The sequence below is a fragment of the Brienomyrus brachyistius genome, chromosome 11 (assembly GCF_023856365.1).
Source record: "Brienomyrus brachyistius isolate T26 chromosome 11, BBRACH_0.4, whole genome shotgun sequence".
Classification (NCBI taxonomy): Eukaryota; Metazoa; Chordata; class Actinopteri; order Osteoglossiformes; family Mormyridae; genus Brienomyrus; species Brienomyrus brachyistius.
This window is the reverse complement of record NC_064543.1, coordinates 224,263-247,963: the sequence shown is the minus strand read 5'-3', so window position 1 is coordinate 247,963 and position 23,701 is coordinate 224,263. Positions and strand designations below refer to the sequence as shown.

At 41.7% G+C, this 23,701-nt stretch overlaps 1 protein-coding gene across 1 annotated transcript; it reads left to right on the top strand.

Annotated features, from left to right (window-relative positions):
- Window positions 1-7,808: 7,808 nt before the first annotated feature.
- On the top strand, window positions 7,809-23,144 carry LOC125751788 (very-long-chain 3-oxoacyl-CoA reductase-B-like). The gene is made up of 11 exons (XM_049031067.1): window positions 7,809-8,128; window positions 13,033-13,079; window positions 13,475-13,550; window positions 16,091-16,198; window positions 18,416-18,480; window positions 18,585-18,629; window positions 18,967-19,001; window positions 19,830-19,911; window positions 20,110-20,175; window positions 21,616-21,765; window positions 21,891-23,144. The coding sequence occupies exons 1-11, from the start codon at window positions 7,954-7,956 to the stop codon at window positions 21,996-21,998; spliced, it is 957 nt and encodes a 318-aa protein (XP_048887024.1). The 5' UTR covers window positions 7,809-7,953; the 3' UTR covers window positions 21,999-23,144.
- Window positions 23,145-23,701: the final 557 nt, after the last annotated feature.

Genomic DNA, 23,701 nt, shown 5'->3' with positions numbered 1-23,701 from the left:
TATAAAATACTATTAGGTACTAACAATAATAATGATAATCACTATCAATATTTTATTTCTTCCTTTAAGAATTAATTTTTAGGTGTTGTATATTTTGTATGTTTAGCTTTGTAATTTTTATAGTTCACCCATTCTAAGAACATTTTCTAAATGTAAAATTATAATCCTTATTTTTGCAGCATATATAAAATGTTTGCAAATAATGTTGTGTGTTTTATGCTTGAATATGTTTGGAAACAAAGTATCATATAAAGGGTTTAAAAATTACCATTAATTAAAATCTGAGGCATGTGATTCCCACGCTGCGATGCCAGTCCCTGCATGAAAACGTTTAATGTGCTCTTGAGAATAACTGCAACATGTTAATAAGATTTATAACAGGGTACGTTATCTTATGCTACAAAACTGGGATCCATTGTAATTTTTCTTATATTATGCTTACATTATACTGGCAGAAGACAGAATAGTGGTCAAATAATTAACATGATTTTTTCCTTATTAATTACTTTCTGAATTGGTAATAATGCATGACATGTTCACTATAATTTTATTTAATACTAAGAACTTTATGACAAAAACCATGTCAGAATGTGCAATTTGCATTGACAGATTCATGTATGCACAAAACGAGCTGTAACCTGTAGTAATTAACCTAATTTAAAAGGTGAAAATAAATAACAGACACAGCTGATAAAATATGATACATGGGAAGTATGCTGTAAACATTAAGTGATGGAATGTAAATCCTTGCAAAGGAGTAACACAAACTAAACATAGTGTAACAACTGGGCTGTTGTTCAACAGGTTTTTAGTAATGAGTAAAAAAAAAATGTAATTAGATTTCCTTACAAATTGGGAAGCCCAAGGGAGGAACAGGGAGGATGGTGGAGAAGTGATGAGAGAGTGTACATGGTGATGACATCATACATGGCGATGACATCATACATGGCGATGACATCATTCGCATGGCTTGCTGTGTCAATCATAGCAGGAGATGGAGCCTCTATGAAATGTGGGGTGTTGCTAATGGAGTCCAGCTCTGCTACTGTAAGTTATACATTTACAAAATGCGTCAAAGTTTATATGCATCTATCATTTGCGTGGTTTGCTAAACATATTTCACATTGTTTATGGTAATATAGAATCACAATCAATTTGATAAAAAAAATGTCAGTCTGTCCAGCTGTGTCCATTTTCTGAAGTGTGACACAAAAGAAAATGTTTTATTATCTCAGAATTAAGCTTCATTCTTCAAAAGGGCATATAAAGCAACGTAGTGTTAGTTACACCAGACTTGGCGGGAGGGATGACGTAACTGTGACTTTGATTTGTGACTCATGAAGGTGTGGAAAAAATATATAGCAGATTTCTATTTGGGCAGTATTTTCTATGATGACTTGGAATTGCTGGTGCATGTTATCCGTCATGGTTGCTGCTTTGATACACCCATGGCCCATGAACACTCAGTTATGGAGGTGCTGATTTGAGGTCTAATCCCACTCATGTTCTACATACTTCATCTTCTTGTGCATCTCATAAGATGGCACATCCTAGGTTAGGGGATGAAACCCCAAAACTGTTCTGTGTGTTTACATGTTCTACTGATGTTATGTGGATTTCAGAGACATGCATTTGGGTGAACTGGCTTGTCCGTCTCTGCAGTTGACCGGGTGAAGCCCTCCCTTGTACCCTGTATTGCATAATCAGATGGAGGTGGCTGGTTGGATGGAGGGATGTTGTATATTTTACCATGTAAAGTGCCATGGGGCAACTCTGTTGTGAAAGGCGCTTTATAAAAATAAATTGAATTAAATTATTTTATGTCAATTATGTCTAAATAAACAGGGTTTCTATAAATATTAAAAGCACACATATTTCTTTTCATGTCTGAAAAATATATTGATACAGTTGAATAAGGATAAAGTACAGTAAAAATGAGAACATTTCAGTGATTCTTCCTGTTAAGTACATTTCCAGTTCCACAAATGTAACTTTTTATATTTCTGTTTTATTTCCTTGAAGAATGTTCTTTATCCAGAAAGTCAAGGCTGTGGACTAATTATACAACTTTATACTAGACACTAACTCACTTTACTTTCAGTTACTTATTCTTTGTCCTTAAAAAATCAAGCATACCATGCAAAATAAATATATAAATGAAACATTATTTGAATAAATAAAATGTTTAATATTTAAGGCTGTATTTGAATAAGAGAATAAGAAATTTACAAGCAAGACAAGACCATTCAGCCTATCATGCTCGTTTGGGGAGAACTTAACTAATACTGTAGCTCAGAGTATTTAAAATCTTATCTAGCTCTGATTTAAAGGAACCCAGGGTTTTAGCTTGCACTACACTAACAGGAAGACTATTCCATACTTTAACTACATGCTGTGTAAAGAAGTGCTTCCTCAAATTCATTTTAAAATATTCTCCCGCTAATTTCCACTTATGGCCACGAGTTCTGGTATTTAAATTAATATTGAAGTAACTATGTGGTTGAACAGCATCCCGACCTGTTAGAATCTTATATACCTGGATCATGTCCCCCCTTAGTCTCCTTTGCTTGAGGTTGAACAGATTCAGCTCAGTTAACCTCTCCTCATAGGACATTCCTCTAAGACCAGGAATCATTCTTGTAGCCCTACGTTGCACCCTTTCCAAGGCAGCAATGTCCTTTTTAAAGAATGTTTTAGTTAATAATTATATATTTCAAGGATCTATCTATGTATATATTGCCAAAAAGTAATACAAATAATGAATATCGTCAGCCTTTTGTGTGGGAGGTTTTTAATCTGTTGCTGCATGAATCTAAGCATCTGTTGTATTTTGTTGTAGAAAATGATTTACATTGACAGAATTAAAGCGATTTTCTTTTAATTGGACATCATATGGTGTACAGGAATCATCCGTTTAAAAAATATGCACATTTCTCAAAGAAAAGCTAAGTATTTTAAGTATATGCATATGGCACAGTGTCTGTGTGTAGCAGTGTTGCCTTACATCTCCAGGGTTGGAATTTTGAATTCAGTCTGTGCTCTGTTGGGTTTGTATGTTTTCCATAGGTCACATTTGTTTCCAAAGACATGCAGTCAGGCTGTGCTACAGGCAGCGCACACTAACTGTGTGTGTGTGTTTGTGTGTGTGTGTGGTCCAGGTAAACCTTACCTTGTGGGGACCAAATATCCCCAGAACATGATGAATACCCAGTTTCCTGGTCCCCATACGGGAGAACTATTTTATAAAAATCCGTGACTACAATGTAAAAACTAAAAATGCAAAAACTCTTGTATTTTGTTTGGTTACTTATGGTTTTGGTTAGGGCTGGGTAGGGCTTACGGTTGTCATAGTTAGCATTAGCATTTTTCCCATTCCCATTAATGAGCGGTCCCCCAAAAAGATATGATTACATGACTGTGTGTGTGTGTGTGTGTATCCAGTGACGGACTGTGTCCCAGTGTAGTGTCCTTTGCTACCTGGGGAAGGCCTCCCTATGACCCTCCATAGGAAAAGTGGTTTGAAGATGGATATTTCTAACCAAAAATATGGAATATTAGCTATCTAAAGCTAAATTGATTTTGAACTCTAACTGACCCATGACGGCCCTTGTTTTTGGTGCACAGCTGGTCGCTTGATATCCTTACCTACAGTATAAGAAAAAAAAGTTATGTTACATACTGTACAGATGAGTTTTTCCAAGAAGGGTTCATAATTTTATTAATATATAAAAGGTTTGTTACAAGGTAACAGAACATAAGTGCATATAAAAGTACAATGTTTCTGGATCAGGCATTAAAGGCAACAAATATACTACCTATTACATTTAAAAAATAACATCTACAGATTATGTGAGAAGTTAGTACATCAGATATCTCAAACGTTTAAAGTGGATACAACATAATCTTGGTTAACTCTTTAAAGCTACTATTCAGGTTTATAAATTATTTTCCTCAAAAGAAACCTTTTCCTTATTTTCCGTAAAACAGAAGTATGTGACAATGAGCGAGATTTATAAAGGCTGCTACATGTAGATAGGCTTGTTCAGTTCAGAAACAACACACATAGTCATCATGTCATTTTCATGCGTTAGTTAGCAAAAATCCGTATGTGCTTAATTAAATAAAGTAATATCTTATATATTCCAAGTGTATAATATAATCATTCACATTTTACTGGATCAAATCTTAATAGTCATCTTTTTTCTAACTCAATCATATTTATGCACTGTATATACTTATACACTATATATACAGCTCCGGAAAAAATGAGACCACTCTATATTAAAACAAACAAACAAACAAACAAACAAATATACAGCACAGATTTGTTAAAAGGGTCAGAAAAAATCCATCTTTTGGTGAAGCAGCTTCATGTCACACTGAAAGATTGAGAAAAATCGAACCTTTCCTTAAAATAAATTTATTGAAAGAAAAACAAATCCTTCATCAAGAAATAATTATCTTTAACAAAAACATGTGCCCCGATTATTGGCACCCCTGCATTTAATACTTAGTACAACCTTCCTTTGCCAGTATAACAGCACTGAGTCTTCTCCTATAATATTTTATAAGGTTGGAGAATACCAAGCAGGGCATTGAGTCCATTCCTCTTTAGAGAATCCCTCCAGATCATCCCGAGTCATAGGCCCTCTCTTGTGCACTTTGCTCTTCAGCTCAACCCACAGGTTTTCAGTGGGGTTCAGGTCAGGGGACTGAGATGACCATGGCAGAAGCTTGATTCTGCGGTCAGCTAACCATTTCTGTGTTGATTTGGACATGTGCTTAGGATCACTGTCCTGCTGGAAGAAGCAGTGATGGCTCAGTTTTAGTTTCCTGGCAGAAACAGCCAAATTTTGATTTAAAATGTCGATAATGCCATGTACCCTAATGAGGTTTCCAGAGCTTTTGGAGGAAAAACAGCCCCACAACATCACAGAACCGCCACCATATTTTGCATTTGGGATAAGGTTCATTTCATTATAACCATCCGTCTTTTTACGCCAAAGCCACATTATGTTCATTGCCAAAAAGCTAAATTTTTGTTTCATCAGACCATTCAGTTTGATTCCAGTCAAAGTTGTATTAGTGTTTCGCAAACTCCAGGTGCTTAAGTTTGTGGTTAACTGGCAAAAAAAATGCTTTTTCTGGCATACCTTCCAAGTAATCTGTTAGCATAAAGGGGGCGTGAGATCGTTTTTTCAGAGATGTGGTAACCTCAAGATTTTACTTGGTCTTGTAATTCACCAACAGTCATCCTTGGGGATTTTTTTGATCCTTACGATCCTCCTCACTGTATGTGGGGGGGAAATAAACTTGGATCCTCTTCCCGGCAGGTTTGTAACAGTTCCAGTTGTCGCCCACTTTTTTATTATTACTCTAACAGTAAAAATGGGCATTTTAAGGTGAGTAGCTATTTTTTAATACCCATTCCCTGACTTATGAAGGTCAGCACACTTCTCCTTCATTTGGTCTGTGTCTCTTATCTTTCCCATGTTGATGGATGACTAAGGGAATTAGGGCTCTGTGTCACTTCATGTTCATATCCCTGTTAACCAGGAAGTCACGGATTACAGCTTGAAGGTTCCTATTCACTCCACTCAACTCAAAGAGGTACAATTTACAGGGGAAACATGCTTCTGTTACATTATGTACACTATAATTTCCAGGCGTACCAATAATCGTGGCACATTTTTGTTTTTGTTAAAGATGATTATTTCTTAATGAAGATTTTTTTTTTCTTGAAATAAACTTCTGTTAATTAAAGGTTGGATTTTTCTCAATTTTTCAGTGTGACATGAAGCTGCTTCACCAAAAGGTTGCTTTTATTCTAACCATTCTTACAAATCTTTACTAGGGGAGGACGCTGTATGTGTGTGTGTGTGTGTGTGTGTGTGTATATTATATATATATATATATATATATATATACTGTATATATATATATTCATTTTTAAATCCTAGTTTAATCGTCGTTCTGCTGCCAGAAGACTACGCTGCTACGGTTGCTTCCTGGCTAAGGATCTCTAAGAGAGAAGTACACATGAACAATGTGAAACAGGAGACACTAGAACGACCAGAGACCAGCCAGGTAAAGGGTGGAAGTGACATTCTAATGCCAGAGATGACCGTTAACTTATCCGACAGTTTCTCATGAATCGGAGGATGACATTAAGTGACCTTCAAAAGTATTGGGAAACATTAAGTGCAGGTGTGAAGTGAAGGTCAACTGGTGAACCAGCAAAGGGATCATGAAGATCATGGAGCAAAAGCTAGCCTGCCTGGTCCGATCCCACAGGAGAGCTACTGTAGGACAAATAGCTGGAAAAGTTAATGCTGGCTATGATAGATTGGTGTCAGAACACAGTACACCGCAGCTTCCTGCGTTTGGGGCTACGTAGCTGCAGACCAGTCAGAGTGCCCATGCTGACCCCTGTCACCACCAAAAGCACCTGCAATGGGCATGTGAGCGTCAGAACTGGACCATGGAGCATGGAGCTGGACCTGCTCTGATGTACCATGTTTTCTGTTACATCATGTGGAATGTCAGGTGCGTAGGCGACAGATACCACAGGACACCTTTACTTGTTATGTGGAGTGTAGCCCTCAACGGGTCACAGCTGGTTTGGCGACACGAGGGGGATCTACACAATATTAATCACGTGGTTTTAATGTTTTGGCTGATCATTGTATAGTCTGTCTATGTATCAGTGTTTCATTACAAATGAATGTGATCTAAGACAGCACAAATGATTTGTGGTGTCTAGTAGAATTCTGTATCAACAAAGGTGTCCTTGGTAGCTCAGAAAATAGGGAACAACCGACTTGTTTTTCAAAAGAACCAACACCCTTTATTTAAGTTGTTCAAGATTATTTTACTGTTGAGATTTTTGTCCACCGTGTTTATTTTATATATTCTTTAAAAGTCCTTAGAAAAAACCCAATGCGATTGAAGAAGATCGACAATACTTCCATACACGATTAAAGAAGAACTATGCCTAATACTTAACTTCCGTGTTTGTAACGGCACCCTACTCTCGAAATAAAGCGTGAGAAGATCGAGCGAAGGACAGGAGAATACGGAGACTGTGGGATGTGTAGTCTTTGTGCAAACAAAGACTGTGGTCCAAAAAATCTTTAGATCGCTATGGCCTATAGATTTACCACTTCATCATGGGCGTCGCTGCCATTAAATCACTTCATAATTATTCGTTAGGACCCCCCGACCCACATTTAACATAAACTATTAGTTTTATGCCAGTGTGTCCCCCTCATATTCAAAATGCTTCTGACGCTCGTGCACTCTATAATGATAATATACAGTGGATATTATTTTTAGAAATACTTCTATACTTATAAATCGTGTTTGTGTATCGTACTAAAACTGAAAACCGGGCATTGGCAGGGAACAGGTTAGTTCAAGATGAGTGACGTTGCTTTAGTCATATTGTTTTACTGGTAAAGGCAGAAAATTGTGGGAAGTATTACTTTCTGGCCAATAAAATGACTGTGTGTATTCTTTTCGAACGTAGGGTGTGTTTTTTTTATAACCGTACAATATTCCCTGTCTGAGTGAATCGTATGAAAGTCTAGAACCAATGAGAGGCTCAGAATGTGGGTCGGTTGAAAGGCTGTCCAATCACTCACGGAGATTACCGATCAACGATCGCCCTTCCCACTTCACAGAGAGAATGAATGAAATCGACTTATAGTGACTGACACATGAAAATACTTTTCAATTGGATGAGCCGGTGACTGACAGAGTTCCAGGCCAATGGAAGTGGAAGCGAAGTCGTGAGTAGGCGTTTAGAGGCGTTAAGTCAAATCTGAGAATACTTATAGAGTTACGTCCATGCGATGTTGCAATTTTTGGGTCCGAAGTATAAAGACGGTTTTCTTTGACACAGTCCGCTAAGTCTTTGCATTCTAAACCGTTGCTATTAAAAAGACCGTCATCATGCAGCCGTGTTTAGAGACCGTGTTACGCCGCACTGAGGCTCCGCTGTACTGGATTGGTGCAGCCACCGCGGCCTGGGTGTCATTGTGGACCTTCTACCGACTACTCTCTGGATTTCGGATATGGGTGCTTGGGAATGGGCAGATTGTCTGTACAAAGCTTGGGAAATGGGCCGGTGAGTTGGGTAGCGCGATCTTATCAGTTAAGAGGTGTTAAAATATCTTACTCACTTACACAGTATATCGAATCCCTTGTCAGCCGTTGACATTGTTAGTGTTAGACTCGACCAGTTACAATTGCAGTCATTCATTAGAAAGGGAAGTTTTCGTGAAAATATGTGCAATTACCGTGTGATTAAAACACACAGTATTGCGTTCGTGCTGTTATAACATGGGCATTAATTGGTCCACGTTACGTTTGTATACCACGTAGCTGCATCGGTAATGTTGGTTCGTCACGGGGGGGGTTACGTAATTAGTCAATTAATGCTTCACTTTTTATACTTTGGAACAATATGTGCGGACGTCTGTACTGTCTAGCTCTACAGAACTTTGACTTTGATATGTGCTTTCGTTGGGTACTTTGAAGTCCAGGAAAATTTGACATAATTGTTTGTTGTATACACTTGTTCTTGTCATTTTTGGGTGATTCCATTTTAATGCAACATGTATCGAAAAGTTTTTGCATCAGCATGTTGATTTCGGTAAAACTTCACATTTGAATTAGACAAAGTTTTCACTAAAATATTTTTAATTTATTTAAACTTATTATTAAATTTCAGATAAAGTGGCATTTCTACTACGCGTTTAGGGAAAAAAATATTCAGTGTGAGCTGAAAAGTTTCTTTTAGTGTTCTAGCTACATGGCTCATCTATACCTATATAGTGGAAAGCTCGGCAAGGAAATACTTTTACAAGGTCTGGTCACATTTAACTTTTAGTATTTCTCTTTTTAAAATCATCTCGAGAGCTGCATTATTTTACTGCAGCGAAAACGGCAAAGGGCTTGGAGTAACAGTCAGCTTTTATAATGAATATGTAGCATAAACTACTAGTACATGAAACACTGACCTTTTGCTTGGTCCCCTTCAAGAGATAAGCACCCTAAAAGTGTGCAAGTTTTTTTTTTTTTTTTTTTAGTCTTAGACAAGGTGTGTGTGTGTGGGGGGTGATTATTTTTTACTTAATTGTGATGATGGTACTCTTTTACTGAATTACAAATGGGGGGGGGGGGGGGGGGGGGGAGGAATTGTGGTGTTGGTCAAAGCCGTGTAAGATTCTCTGAATTTACAAAAATAATCACTGAAACTACATTCATACATTAATCATCTTCTTTCATATAGTAAGTGTAGCTGAAAGCCTGAAGTGCATAAAGTGTTTTGGGGGATTTTCAGGATTTGTTTCCTTTGCTTTGCACGATGAGGCCCAGGCCCCATTATGGCCACTTACTGTCTACTGGAACAGTGAAGTGGAGATCCATACCCAAAGTGTCGGTCACTGGGGACTCGCTTATCCACATCACCACCATGTTCACAGGATGTGAACGCTGCTCATCCCAGCATTACCACAATAGTGTGTCATTCCACACCAACTCGCCTGCACCTCCCAGCTCATGTGATGGATTTTTTTAAAAAGTTCATGTGAAAATCCTAGTGTATCCTTGTGACTGTAATAGTAGACGTTACAGCTCATTAATAAATCGCTATGAATTGCTGTTTTTTTGCTACCTAGGCTCTAGAAAAGACAAAAAGGGAAAAAAAAATAATTTTGAGCTTTGAGAGGTATGTGTAATTCAAATTGCATCAACATTTCCTGAATTAAAGTGGAGTGACCAATATATCATTGTACAGCAGCCTTTCTGTACGGTTTCTGAAAGGTCAGGTAATTTAATGATTACAGTGTACCAGGAATACACTCCCCCTAAAAACAGTCATTGGATTATTCTGTGGCAGCCATACTAACACACACACACAAAAATCCTGATTCCAGACTCAGCTGCCTGATAAATACGCAGTGACAGTGCACTGAGAAGGGCTTTTCTTGTTTAACGTTTAACATGGTGACCTGCATTTTCTCGGTGAGTTGTACCAGGAACGGTGGATGATGAGCAATTCTAAAAAGGAAATGTAGTGTGCATTACCCGTCACAGATAACCCTTTGCACAGTATCTGAGATTGATTGTGGATAAACTGCAATCAACCCTCTGATGCCTTTCCACCCCTTCAAAATGGAGGATTTCTCTCCTCCGTTATGCTGTAAACTCTAGTGAGCCCTGAATCCCTAAAAGCGGCATCACACTGCTTCTCATTATTACTCCCAGAAAGTCCTTTCTGTTGCTGCCCTCTGTATCAAGGTGCTTCATGCAGGTGCCGGCCACTTATGGCCTCGCTCTCCGTATGCATGGTGCTGCATTACTACACCTGTGGTTTATTCATTAGGCTGCTATAAGCAGCTCGTATTAAGTGTTTTTCAGGCCGGTCCTTGGGGACCCCCAGACGGTCCATGTTTTTGCTCCCTCCCAGCTACCTGCTTTAAATATGGTGCGAGAACAATGCGTTCGCGATGACTTAGTAATCCATCCGTTAATGATTTGCTGCCCTGTGAAATGACAGATTTTGGTATTGTATCCGAGAGGGACTAGGTTATAACGTCACTGGAGAATAAGGTCTTTTTTGCACCATATAACACTTCATAATTATCACTAAAGTGAGAATTAAATTTTTTCCCAGCCCCCCTTGAATCCTCTTCTGTGCAAAAATGAAATGTTGCATTAACTATGCAGGTAATACCATATATAAATATAATTGTATATAAATATAATTTCCACTGCAGATTTTTTTTTTTTTTTTTTAATGCAGTGACTCGCCACGAATGAAGTGAGGTGTGAAACTGAAGCCGGGGAAGTGTTGGTGCGTGATGGTCATCACGGGTGCTTTCCCTTGCACCAGATGTGAACGCATATTTCAGCTCCTGGCTTTTAATGCTATGTGGAGCCGAGGTTGGCATCTACTTGGTATTCAAACGCTGCAACTGCTCTAGACAGGACTGTGGAGCTCGGCTGCTATTTATAATGCAGCTGTGCTTTTTTTAGCTCGGGAATATTTAGCCACTGCGTCGCCGGGGCGTGATAGCATGTGGGTATCAACGAGCCACCGTTTGTAGCTGCTCTGCAGAAGCGCTGCTTTCCTGCATGTTTAGATTTGTGCATGGCTGGTGCAAACCTGCTACATACTAAACTGGGACAGAATGCTTAAAAAAGGGTCTTTTCATGACCAGAGAATGAGCTGCATTAAAGGATCCCCCTACCAGCCCCTGCGCCATCACAGACTTGCATTTCACACAGCTCTCAACTTGTGCGTGATTTGTCAGATGTTCACGTCAAGCATCAACCCCCCCCCCCCCATCCAAGCCAAGCAAGACCTGCAGCCAGTGGTCACGTGTTTGCTTACGTGGTTAGATGGTTCAGGCTGCTGGAGATGGGAATGCACTTGTCAGGAGGGCTTTTGTAGGTTGAACCCTCACCCCAATCCTGCTGGAGACATGACTCTTTTTCAGATTTTCTTTTTTATCAGGAAGGGGTGATCTCCTCATTATTAATAAACTAGTACGGGGAGGGGTGATTTCCTTATTATTAATTAACCAGTGGGGGAGGGTGACCTCCTTATTAATTAACTAGTACAGAGCCATTTTCTGCAGTGTGCATGTGAGGGAGCTTCTCTTTTTGTGTTATTATGATGCCTGCAGCACAGGCAGTATCCAGAACCTGTACCCTGTCTGCTTGGCAGCTACTGAATGAATATGTTTCCATGGCAAATTCTGTCACCTTCATATCTACATTATATTTCTCTGCGCCATTTGCAAATGTTTGCTGCGTAGCAGTTTGCCTTTGGACCCGAGAGTATGTTGGCAATGCTGTGCTTGTGAACTTGGCTCAGTACCCAGACCAGCCGACATGCTGCAGTCACAGGCTCCCTTCTGCTCCTGCATTGCAGTGGTCACACGGGCTTTTCCAGGCTTGTCCAACGCACAAGTATAGGGGCGTCCATAAGTGTGACGAAAGTGACCAATGACAATCAGGAGACGACTTTGGCAGTTTCGTTGCAGTTGGTGTGGAACCGAGGAAGTTCAGACATACTCCACCATGGCCTGTGAGGCTCATTCACCCGCAGCCACTGCAATGGAATGGAATGATGCCAACAAGCTGGCCCCAGATGCTACCATTCGGAGCCTAATCCTCAATCAGAGGAGGTGACAGACTTATCAGAGAGGCTGGTCGCCCATTCATGGGACTGAGGCCAAGACACGACCCACTCGTTAAAATAAATGTCCTTCTGCCTCTTGTCCCTTCTACTCTGCACTTGCATTTGACCCTCTTGTTCTCTATTTATAGCTGCCCTAAGATCCTTCCTTGCCCTTCTCTCTCATTGTCTGTGGTGCCCCCCCCACAGCTGCAGTAGATGCTTGCTGTCTGAATTAATCTTTAATCATGCCTGACTTCTGTGGCAGCCAGCATGCTTTGCTTGGGGCTCAGGGCTGGCTGAGGGCTTGGGGCTGTTCTGCCCTCAATTTCCTCTTGGGTATGATAGAAGGAGCTGAACAGGAGCAGCGTTCTCCCACTTTCTCCTTTTGTTTCTATAAATACATTCTGGCTGCTGCTCCCCCTGTCTGCTTGCCTCCTATTTTTAGGCGGGTAGTTGAATAAAGGATGATGGGCACTGGGCTTAAAATAGCTGTGTGACCCTGCAGAGATGGGGACAGCCAAAGCCACACTAACCAGACTCTGTGTGGAAATTGACTATGCAGTGTCTCACAGTATGTGGTTTGTTGGAATTTTGGGAATGCAGAATCAAAAGATCAAAGTTTTGGTCTCTCCAGACCCTACCCTATTGGCACTGGCTTTTAATTTATATGATATTTAAATGATTCTGTGTGTGTCGTGTGTGTGTGTGTGTGTATTGATATCCCGTCCAAGGTGTACCACAGGCATGAGTCTTCTGCTACCTAGGACAGATCCCAGGCCCCCACCTGTGACTCTGACCTGGCTAACCTCTCTCCTTGTGTCTTCCTTTGTCTTGGCTAGTGGTGACTGGGGCCACAGACGGCATTGGGAAAGCCTTTGCGGAGGAGGTAAGATTCCCAGGCAAATATCTCTCGTCCTCCAGGGAAATCACGGTGACTCATTGGGACAGAGCTTCCTCTCGGGGATCGGGGAGGGGGGGGTTGTACATTTTATTTAAGAAAAGCTTATGCTTGTTTCCCCCCTAAACACATCTTATGTGCTGCTGAAGCAGCACCACAGCCTCCTTTAATAACAACACAAGTTTTTTTATATATATGTGCCTGGTTTTTCTGTTCTGACTGTTTCTTAATATTTGTTTTATTGTGGACTTTTTTTTAAATGTATAGCCAAGCTTACAGGTTTGCAGAGGTAGAGAATGAAGTAACCTTTTCTGGTGGGGGTGGGATTGGGGGTGGGGCATCTCTGTGGAGCAGTAGGTGTTCACTCTCATTCCTTCTGCCAGCTCGCTCGCCGTGGCTTTGCTGTCGTCCTCATCAGCCGCTCTCAGGAGAAGCTGGACGATGTTTCTAAGTCAATTGGTGAGTGTCCCCTGCAGCACCTGTCCCCTGCAGCACCTGTCCCCTGCAGCACCTGTCCCCTGCAGCACCTGTCCCACAGACGGACTGTAAGGAGATTACACAGTATGCCTTTGGTGAATGAGTGTCACTTTTATAGTAGTTGTGTAGCATTGCTCTTTGAAATTGGACCGGTCACAGCTGTGACTGTCCCCCTGCAGTCACGATTAAAGATCACGATTAAAGATCGCTATCCTTGCTAATTGGTGAAGCGCTGAGCAGAGTTTCCCCGATATTTTGGGAATATTCAAAGACTCATTGTCGTTTTGGGGTGTCTCTAATTCCCCCCCCTGCCGCATTGTTATAAAGTTGTGACCTATGTGTGACATTTTACATCCAATCAAACATCACGCTTACACAAGGAGCGTCCACTGGCATGACTCTAAAAAGTCATGTAAAAAATGGAGGAATAAAGCTCAAAAAGGAGGAGACCGGTATCCAAAAAGGAGGAGTAAAGCTTAGAAAGGCGGAGGCCCATGAAAAATTGTTGAGCATGGGGGGGGGGGGTTATTGCAAATATGCCCCTTCTCAGCTTCCGTAGTATGTATGTACTTTTTCCTGCAACTGGGGGAGTGGCGCTAGACAGGGAGGCAGGTAGCAGGGAGGAAAGGAGGACTAGGGGGCTAAAAGGAGGACTAGGGGGCTAAATGGAGGACTAGGAGGACTCCCAGCAGCAGTCCAGACAGAGGCCGGGAAATGCAGACTGTCCAGACAACCCAGTCGAGTAGCACCTGCTTACATGCGCTTCAGGCCAGATCAGATTGCCAAGTTAGTCAATGCAGATGGACATCAAAATGTTACAGTAATTTTAATTTAATCTGCTTCCCTAAAAAGATTGATTTAATAAGAAAAAGAACAAACACCGTGTACAGACAGGCTGGGTGTCCATTGTGTGAGTGGGTATAAAAGTGACATTCTCCTGGAAATGGCGTGAGCACAGCTCCGGTGAGGGAGCACGACTGCCCCATGCAAATCAGTGGGGCTATTTTTAGCCATGTTTGAAAGGCAGGCGCTGTGCGTGGCCAGGCTGTTACCGACAGGGCAGGACTGCGCGGATGGAGCTATACACAGATCGTGAGGTGGAGCTTGCGGGAGGGGGACAGGATACCCCCGCAGATGGAGATGAGAGTCAGGGAGGGAGGGAGTGTGTGTGTGTGTGTGTGTGAACACCATCTTGTGCTTTTTATTTTTTCCCCTTTCATGTAAATCCGGATGGTGTGTGTGCACGTTACTGCCACGGGAACGACACAGTGCTGGGGGAATTCCCACTTAATTTCCATGGCTGTTGGCTTAATTATTATTCTGTTGGGCATTTCTCAGTTTTAGTAACCGGTTTGTTGATAAATGCTGGGCTAAAATTGTGGAGTATGCCGGCCACAGCAAAATATCAAACAATATTTTTGTTGCCATTCCACCCCAGTGAATATTCACGTGTGTATATGTGTATAGAGGGGGATTCCAGCGCATATTGGTCTGCAAGCATGCTGCCATTTTTCCCTCCACAATTCCATTTAGATGAATGCTGTTCCCTTTAATGGGCAACTCCCTGGGTAGCACTGTTGCCTCACACTTCAAGGGTGAAGGATTGAAATCCCACCTCCTTGTGCAGTTTGAAAACTTGCAGGTTGCCTCCTTGTTGTGTGGGTTTTCTCCAGGTTTTTTTTTTGCAGTCCAAAGACATGCACAGACAGGGCGTCTCTAAACCGACTGTAGTATATGAATGTGCGTGTGTAGAGACTGGCATCGTGTCCAGGGTGTAGCCCAGCCTTGTGCTGGCTTGGGGGGGCTTTGCATTAGAAAAAAACATCTCCCCTGCTTGTACATTAAAGAGGTGTGTGTGGATGGCGTGAGGTTGCTATCAGCTAGAGCGTAATTTCCATCGTCGTGCCTGGAGCCTGGGTGTGGGGGCTGTCAGTGGAGTCACGAGCTCCGGGCTGAGCCTGCCAAAGCCTGCCGCACCCCCCCCCCCCCCCCCCCCCCCATCCCCTACTCCTGCCATGCTGGGCCACACCCATGTTTGCAGCAGACAGACATTATTCCTGCATGATGCTTTCTTCACTGTGCTTTTATTACCTGGAATATTCGGTATCATTGCAGGCATCTTTGGGACAAAGGATTGTTCCTGTGACAATTTGCAGAATGCACCAGACTTTCTGTGAGTCTTTGGGCAGTAAATTATATTGTGATAAATCTCTAACAGTGGCCTAGGGGATTCGTAAGAGTTCATCTCTGAGTCTGTGTTGCAGCGCCGCCTCCTGGCTGAATCGAAGGGTATTTCTTGCTTGTTGATTTTGCTCTGGATCCTAGTATTTCTGTCAAAGGGACGTTCCCCTTTCTCGGTGCCCATTTCCATGCCCTTACTGCAGAATCCGTCATTTTTTCAGTTTGAGGGAAAATACGAATCCCTTAAGCTCGTTGCATCGTATAATGTAATTTTTCTTAATTTTGCCTGCTTTTAGACTTCTGGTATCTAGTATCTGAATACTTTTTCCTCTCCCTCTCAGAATCTCGGTTCAGCGTTGAGACAAGAACTATTGCAGTGGATTTTGAAGCTGCTGATATCTATCCCAAAATAGAGGCAGGACTAGCTGGTCTTGAGGTTGGAGTGCTGGGTGAGTAAGAGCCAACTTTAAACAAACATTCTAATTAAAAATAATACCTGTAATTTTACCGATGTCAGAGTTAGTATTATGTAGGGTAGTTAGGCCTGGGTGATATGGCAGAATTTATTTATTTTTCTTCATATCAAACAATATTGACAATTGTCATGATATAAATAGTCATTATTTCTTTATTTCAGTTCGATTTTTGCATAAGTTTGCCTTGGATTCAGAGCATGAGAAAAGGTGGAAAATTGAATGGCCCGCAAAACAATTTCTAATACAAGTCAGAATTAAAACACTTTTTTTGTTGCAGCAACACTGGAAAACACCAGTGATACGTTTTATTGCCAGGGCTTCTCACTGCCCTGCTGATCACTCTGGGCAGTGGATTTCACTGGGACTCTGCTGTATGCCCTAAAAATATAGATATTTTCAGATATTTTTACAATATGGATATTTATGACAGAATTCTAAAACTCGTATGTAGAATACAGCAGAACATGACGCGTGGTTTTTGAGTTTCTGGTTATGATGACCAAATGAATTTACTGACAGTTATGGAGCATGTGACAGGCATGCTGATAAATCGCGCCAATAACACACTCGGTACATTTACATGCACACTAAGAAAATCGAGTTATTGTGTTAGTGCAACTAAAACCAGACTTTTAAAGTGTATGTAAACATGTTAGTCTGACTGAAATCGTACTAAATCGAATTTCTCGGAGTCAGACTAACACAGCCAAACAACGCGTTTGGAAGTCGATTTACTGCTACATCGAACGTTCAGTTGGACTCAAACTGGCGGGGTATTTTGTACCATCCATCCATTTTCCAAATCGCTTATCCTACTGGGTCGCGAGGGGTCCGGAGCCTATCCCGGAAGCAAAGGCCACGAGGCAGGGAACAACCCAGGATGGGGGGCCAGCCCTGCACAGGGCACACTCACAGACCATTCACGCACACATGCACACCTATGTGCTACCAATTTAAGTCCAATTAGCCTCATCATGTACCCGGAGGAAGCCCATGACGACATGGGGAGAACATGCAAACTCCGCACACATGTAATCCAGGCGGAGACTCGAACCCGGGTCCCAGAGGTGTGAGGCAACAGTGCTAACCACTGCACCACCATGCCGCCCCAGTATTTTGTACTAAATTTGAAAAATAGGACTGAACGATGTATGATATTAATACCAACATTGCATTATGCAAATTAAATTCTTGCATCACTAGTCAGCTAGATTGTCAGACTTTTTCTTACCTTCAGTTTAGTACAGATATTATAGTGCATGTAGTGCAAGTCTCGCTAAAACGGGGAAAAAAAACCTTTTGCAATTTAATGATTGTTTTCAAGATTATCTAGTATAGGTATAAAAATCACTTTAAAGTTTACCTCCACTGCTTTTGCAGGAGTGCTGCATGCGTTCTTTAAGACGATCATAATTATTTTCATCCTTGCTGTTTAAATCACTCCTAGATGGATCCATGAGAAATTTATGTTGAACTCCTTGCTTGTTTCATAAATACACAATATTTATTACAACAAAATCACACTGCAATATTTGAAACATACGATGACAGCACTGTATTAGAAATATGCAAAATACTTTATCTCTTGTTATGCTATCCTGATGTATCTGTTCTTCAGACCAGATTGCAGTTAAAGTCTCATCATGTAATTTGTCCACACATCTATTATTACTTTTATTATTTTTTATTTTGTTTTAGGTCTGTGATGTAATAGGTCTACTGGGAAAAGCCCAATACTAACAAGCTGAAAGGAGCCACCCACTGTATCGGAGTCAAACACACTTCGGTCAATAAATCGATTCCCCTCCCATGCATGTATACTGGGATCCAGCAGTCTGATTTTAATGGTGTAATCAAGCTATAACCCTAGTTCGACTTAAACGTAAATGTACTGACTCGTACTTCTGTGGTGTTTTTGACAATAGTGCATTAGGACTGTTACTTGCATGAGAAAACAAGTGTTTAGGCTACATCACGATATGATATTCAAATTGACGACAACATGAATGCTCATAATCGCAAAATGTTGTTTAAGCGATAACTCTAAGGGTAGTTATAGAATTTGTTTAACAATTTTATGTTTAAAGTATTTTACCCGAAATAGTGCTGCAGTGACTGCTTATGCTGCTTACCACCCCCCCCCCCCCCCCCCCACGAGGAAGTCTCACTCATTCTCTCTTTCTTTGACAGTTAACAATGTTGGAATTTCATATTCCTACCCTGAATTCTTCCTTAATGTGAATGATCTGGACAAAGTGAGTTAACTTTTATTTTTATTTCCATTTAATATGTCTGAGTCCCGTTTTTAAACATTTGTATGTCAGATTAACTTGTTGTCGTCCTTATCCTTTTATTTTAGTTCATCACCAAGATGATAAATGTCAACATTACTTCGGTTTGTCAGGTAACTTGCAGCTAATTATATCTCTCCTACTTCCCAACTCCAACCCACACTGAACTTCTGTCCCACCTCACTGCTCCTTGCTGTTGTATCGGCAGTTTCTTTGGGTCCCAGAGCGACGACGAACTCCCCCCACGTTGTCTGTTCACCACCCACACAGAATCTTTCCTCTCCTTTGCGGACTCTCCCATTCCCTGTAAAGTACCTTAGTGCTGTAAATAAGTCGGTGCCCCACAGAACTGCAGGGTACTGCCCTGGGCAGCCTTGAAATCTGCATGTTATTTGGCAGAAATGAATCATTGCTCTTATTTACTCTTGTTTATTTGGGCCCTGCTTTCAGATGACGCGCCTGGTGCTTCCAAAGATGTTGGACAGGTGAGTGTGGCACTTGGAGCACTCTAGGCTGCATCGTGATTTCACAAGCTGTTGATGTAAATGCTGAATCGGCATGTCATGGCTTCGGGGAGTGCCAGTTACACCCAGCTATACCCCCAGGACCCACCCGCTCGCATGCATTCTCGGGCACATCATGCCAAATGTGAAATGTGTGTTTTTCAGCTTCAGTGCAGCTTAAGTGACATTACAGCTGCTTGTCCACAGGAGTCATATGCTGATTCAATGTATTGATTGGCGATAATGATGCAAAAAGCCTCTGCTCTGCAAACGGGTAAACGCCCCATGTTACCGGGCGAAACACTCTGCCCCCCCTGCACTGTAGATGCGGGTCTGTCTCCAACACGGGCGAGTGTTCCGCTGCTGTGTGGCATATCCCATAGCTGCAGGGGAACTGTACGTGGAAGTGGCTGCCATGGCAACACACAAGGCAGCGGCCATGAATGGAGCAGGGTGTTCTCCGTGGCAATTGTGTGGAAAACTGGTAGAAAGTACAGAACAGCTTCTGATATCTTTGACAAATCCCGAAATGCAGCAGACATTTCAATTTCAAAGAGAAAATGTGCAGCTGAGGCTGGTAAATCTGCCCCTCAATGTTTCCTTTCTTAGATATGTGAACAAACATTTTCAGGAAAGTAATTAATGCAGGTGTTTCCCTGCCTTGTTCCCCAACGCTACCTGGGATGGCCTCCAGTTACTCCATGACCCAGTACTGTAGACAGCAGCTGGAAAATAGAGGGATGAATGGAATAATGGTGTTCAGAGTAATAGTTTAATGTCATGTAAAACCTGTCAAAAAATCTGATTCAGGTCTAAGGGTGTGATTTTGAACATCTCGTCGGCGAGCGCCTTGTACCCTGTGCCGCTTCTCAGCATCTATTCCGCCACCAAGGTAAACGGCCCATTTTGTTCTTGCTCAAGGTTTTTAACTATTTCGTTGCTCTCTCCCTGTTGCATCAGTATGTTTTGGTCTGGTAGTTTACGTAATAATTTTAAGAAGTACCTCAGTTAGATCTAAATGTTTCTTAAACTAGCAGAAGTTCAGCTGGATGCACTCCTTGTGAACAGTTCTTTGTATCTCTCTCTCTAGGCTTTCGTTGACTTCTTCACACAAGGTCTCAATGCAGAATACAAGAGCAAAGGGATCATTATTCAGGTGTGTGGCTCTGCTGAGCACTTGTCCCAGCAGCCTGACCCATTTGCTTGTGTCTGTAGCCCATTGCGTCATCTTCCTGCCAAGCCTCTAATTTGTGCTGCTCATCCATAGTGTGCGTTGTAATGGCTCCCTCTTGTGATAGAAGTGTGCAGAGCTAGGCATGGCTCACTTTGTGTTAGTCATGGTTTTGTTTCATTGTATTGAAATACATGTTGCGTTTCAGTTTATTAGGAATATATTCCAAACAAACCATGTTTGTATTTTTGTAAGTGGTTAATGTAGAATGTTGAATTTGAGTTCCAGTTCAGTTCCCAGTCAGTAATATAGAATGAATGTAACTTTTTTCCCAAGACAGCCAAAGCTCTTTACAGGTCCAGAGGGAAACCAGTTCAACCACCACCTCACCCCACCTGGGTGACGTGACGGCAGCCATTCTGTACCAGTACGCTCACCACACAGTAGCTAAGGTGGTGAAGGGGCAGGAGAGATTTCACCAGTTAAATCTAGCCTCCTAATCCTCCCCTGTATCTAATAGGGCCACAGTGGGCAATTTTAGCCAGGACATTGGGCTACCACCCCTACTCTTCTGAAAGACGCCCAGGGATCTTTTATGACCTCAGAGAGTCAGGACCCCTGCTTTTAGTTTCATCTGAAGGACGGCACCATTTTTACAGCGCATTGTCCCCATCACTGCACTGGGGCTCTGGGACCCACACAGACCACAGGATGGGCAAACCTGTTGGCCACACCAACAGCTCTTCCAGCAGCAACCCAGCTTTCCTAGTTGGTCTCACATCCAAGTACTGACCGTACTTTTTCATGACATGAAAGATGCATGAACAAAAAACAGTGTGAGCATATAAGGACAAATAAAAATATTAATGAATGTAGGTACTGGTACTGAGAAGAGGTGGGTATACATGATGAGTTGATGGACAATTATATAAGATATAATTAAAAAAATTGAGAAAGTTCCAAAATAAGTGTTGTGTTTTGAACGCTACACTGCATCCATGTGAATGAAGTGGCGTGTATGTAAACCCTGCTGCCTCTCAACTGAACAAGGACAGATTTTGTCATTATTCCTTAAACAGAAAAACAAGGGGCTGTTTTACAAATCTCCATTGCATTTGCATTGTTTCAAGTATCATACATCTAGTGATGATTTAAAGTATACATGTCATCTGCAAACACCACACCATTTTATTTTGGTGTTGGCGGTGAGTCCTGGACCCAATTCCACACAAATACTGAGAGACAACTGTACAGATGATTTGCCGCAAATTCTTTCCTTGGCATCACCTAGGATGTGCCCATTGACAGTGCTTGCATCACAATTTCCATTGGATATCCAGGGCATTGTCTGATATTGACTGAATGAACTTGGTTGTACTTCTGGGACGAACATTATCTTTCACTTTCTCCTTTTCTTTTCCCTAGAGTGTGCTGCCGTTCTATGTGGCCACCAAGATGTCCAAGATCCGTAAACCTACCCTGGATAAGCCTACCCCAGAGCGATATGTGGCCTCCGCAATCAGGACCGTGGGTCTGCAGAGCCAGACCTGTGGCTACTTTCCCCATGCCGTCTTGGTGAGGATCTGAAGGCCCACCGGTTCTGTCATAGTCAGAGCCTCTTTTTGCCAGAACAGTAATGTTGTGATCTAAGCATCCGCTGTATTAGTTCCTGCACAGGCTGATCAGTTACTCTCTTGCAGGCATGGATCTCTGCTTCCATGATCCCTGTGAATTTAATTATGAAATTTGCCATGAAGCTCAACATGGCCCAGCGTGCTCGATACTTGAAGAAACACAAGCAGCGCTAGAGTGTTTTGAGTGGGGCTGAGATGTGCAGCGATGGACCTAGACCTTCTCCTGCTTCTCCTGCTTCTCCTGCCCCTGCAGGCCATAAAGGAAGATGAGCAGTAGTCAGTCAATCTGAATGTAATGCTTGCGTGAGGTGTGCGTTTCTCTAAATTTCATTTGCAGTACTTTCTTAGGTTGAGGGTTATGAACTTGTGGAGGCTGTAGGGTTTTCAGACTTTGGGTTTAATGATAAAGCCACTTTGAATGCGCTGCACTTGCATGTTATAATCCTTGAAATTGTATGACTGTCATGTAGCAGCTACTAATCCTCTATGTACTTAACCGTTAAACAATTTACTGTCCTGATTTGTACCAGAAATGTATTTACTGTAGGCAATACAACTCATACATGGATCTTGTTTGCATTTGGTTTTGGACTGCACTGCAAACGTAACGCTAGATTTTTTTGTAGGTGGAGGATAATGTATCGTACAACATATTGTTAGTCGGTAAAATCCGATGGCAGATGATTCCAAAATGTGTGTTACTGTACGTAATACACTGCAAAGGGCTTTTTTATTTTTAAAAGCTTGCAGATAAATACAAGGGGACCTTTACACGCAGGATATCAAGTTTCCAATGAACGGGAGAAGTTGTGGAGGAAAGGTGACTATGGCTAACAACCTTTTTCACTTTTTTTTTCCAGTTAGAAACCTTCCCTTGTTTTAGAGTAGATCCAAGCTAGAGAGATTTTAATGGTTGGATGGGGTTGTAGGGTGATGGACAGGGAGAGATGCTTAGTTACTGTAATACCTGCTGGTACTGTCCTCTGGGATGGCCGTCTGGGTGCAGTGTACCACACATTTGTGAATAGCAGAAGGTGTTTGTTATGCGTGATGAAATTCTAATCTGCAGATATTTTTCAGTGATTCCACAAAAAAGCATCATCGTTCTGTTCCAATGAATCACATGTTGAACTATTTCTAAATGCATAATACGTGTTTTTTGATACCTCTGATGCACTGAGATCTTACAAACCTTTTTTTCCCCTCCCTGACTGTTTAATTTCCTTGCTGTGGACCTGTGTTTCTTTTCTGCCTCAGGGCAGTGGTGAAATCCAAAAAAAGTACTGAAAATAAACTAAAGAATCTTTTGCACTTGCATAATGGTTGGACTCCCTTTTGCTCCAGAGTAGCCTGAATACTGTGAGGCATAAGTTCATGGACTTCGGTCAGGACGAGAGTCCAGTTAGGTCCTTAATGAGCCCAGCCGTTTTCCTCTGACTACTCTCAATAACAAGGTGCTCACACCAACAGAGCAGCTGCTGACTGGCTCTTATTCATCACACTGTCCTCCACTAGATTCTGTGCTGTGGGAAAATCCCAGGATTGTAGCTGTGGTGCTTCCAGCATTTCAGAAACATCTGCCATTAGAATGTGTTAACATTTAGATCATACCTGTTGCCCATTCTAAATCTTGTGAAACAATTATTGAACCTCTTCACCATGTCTACTGGCCTTATGCATTGAATTGCAGGTTGTCGGCATAAACAGGGAGGTTTATCTGACGAAGTGGCTGTTGGAGCGATGTGTGTTGTGCTTTTTTTGGCATGGGTATTTCCCTTTTGCAAACTAGCCATGCTAGTAGCTCTTCAAACACTGGAGTACTTTGTCAGGAGATCACAATGCTATTCTGTCCATAGGTGAAGATGCAAAGGTCACCA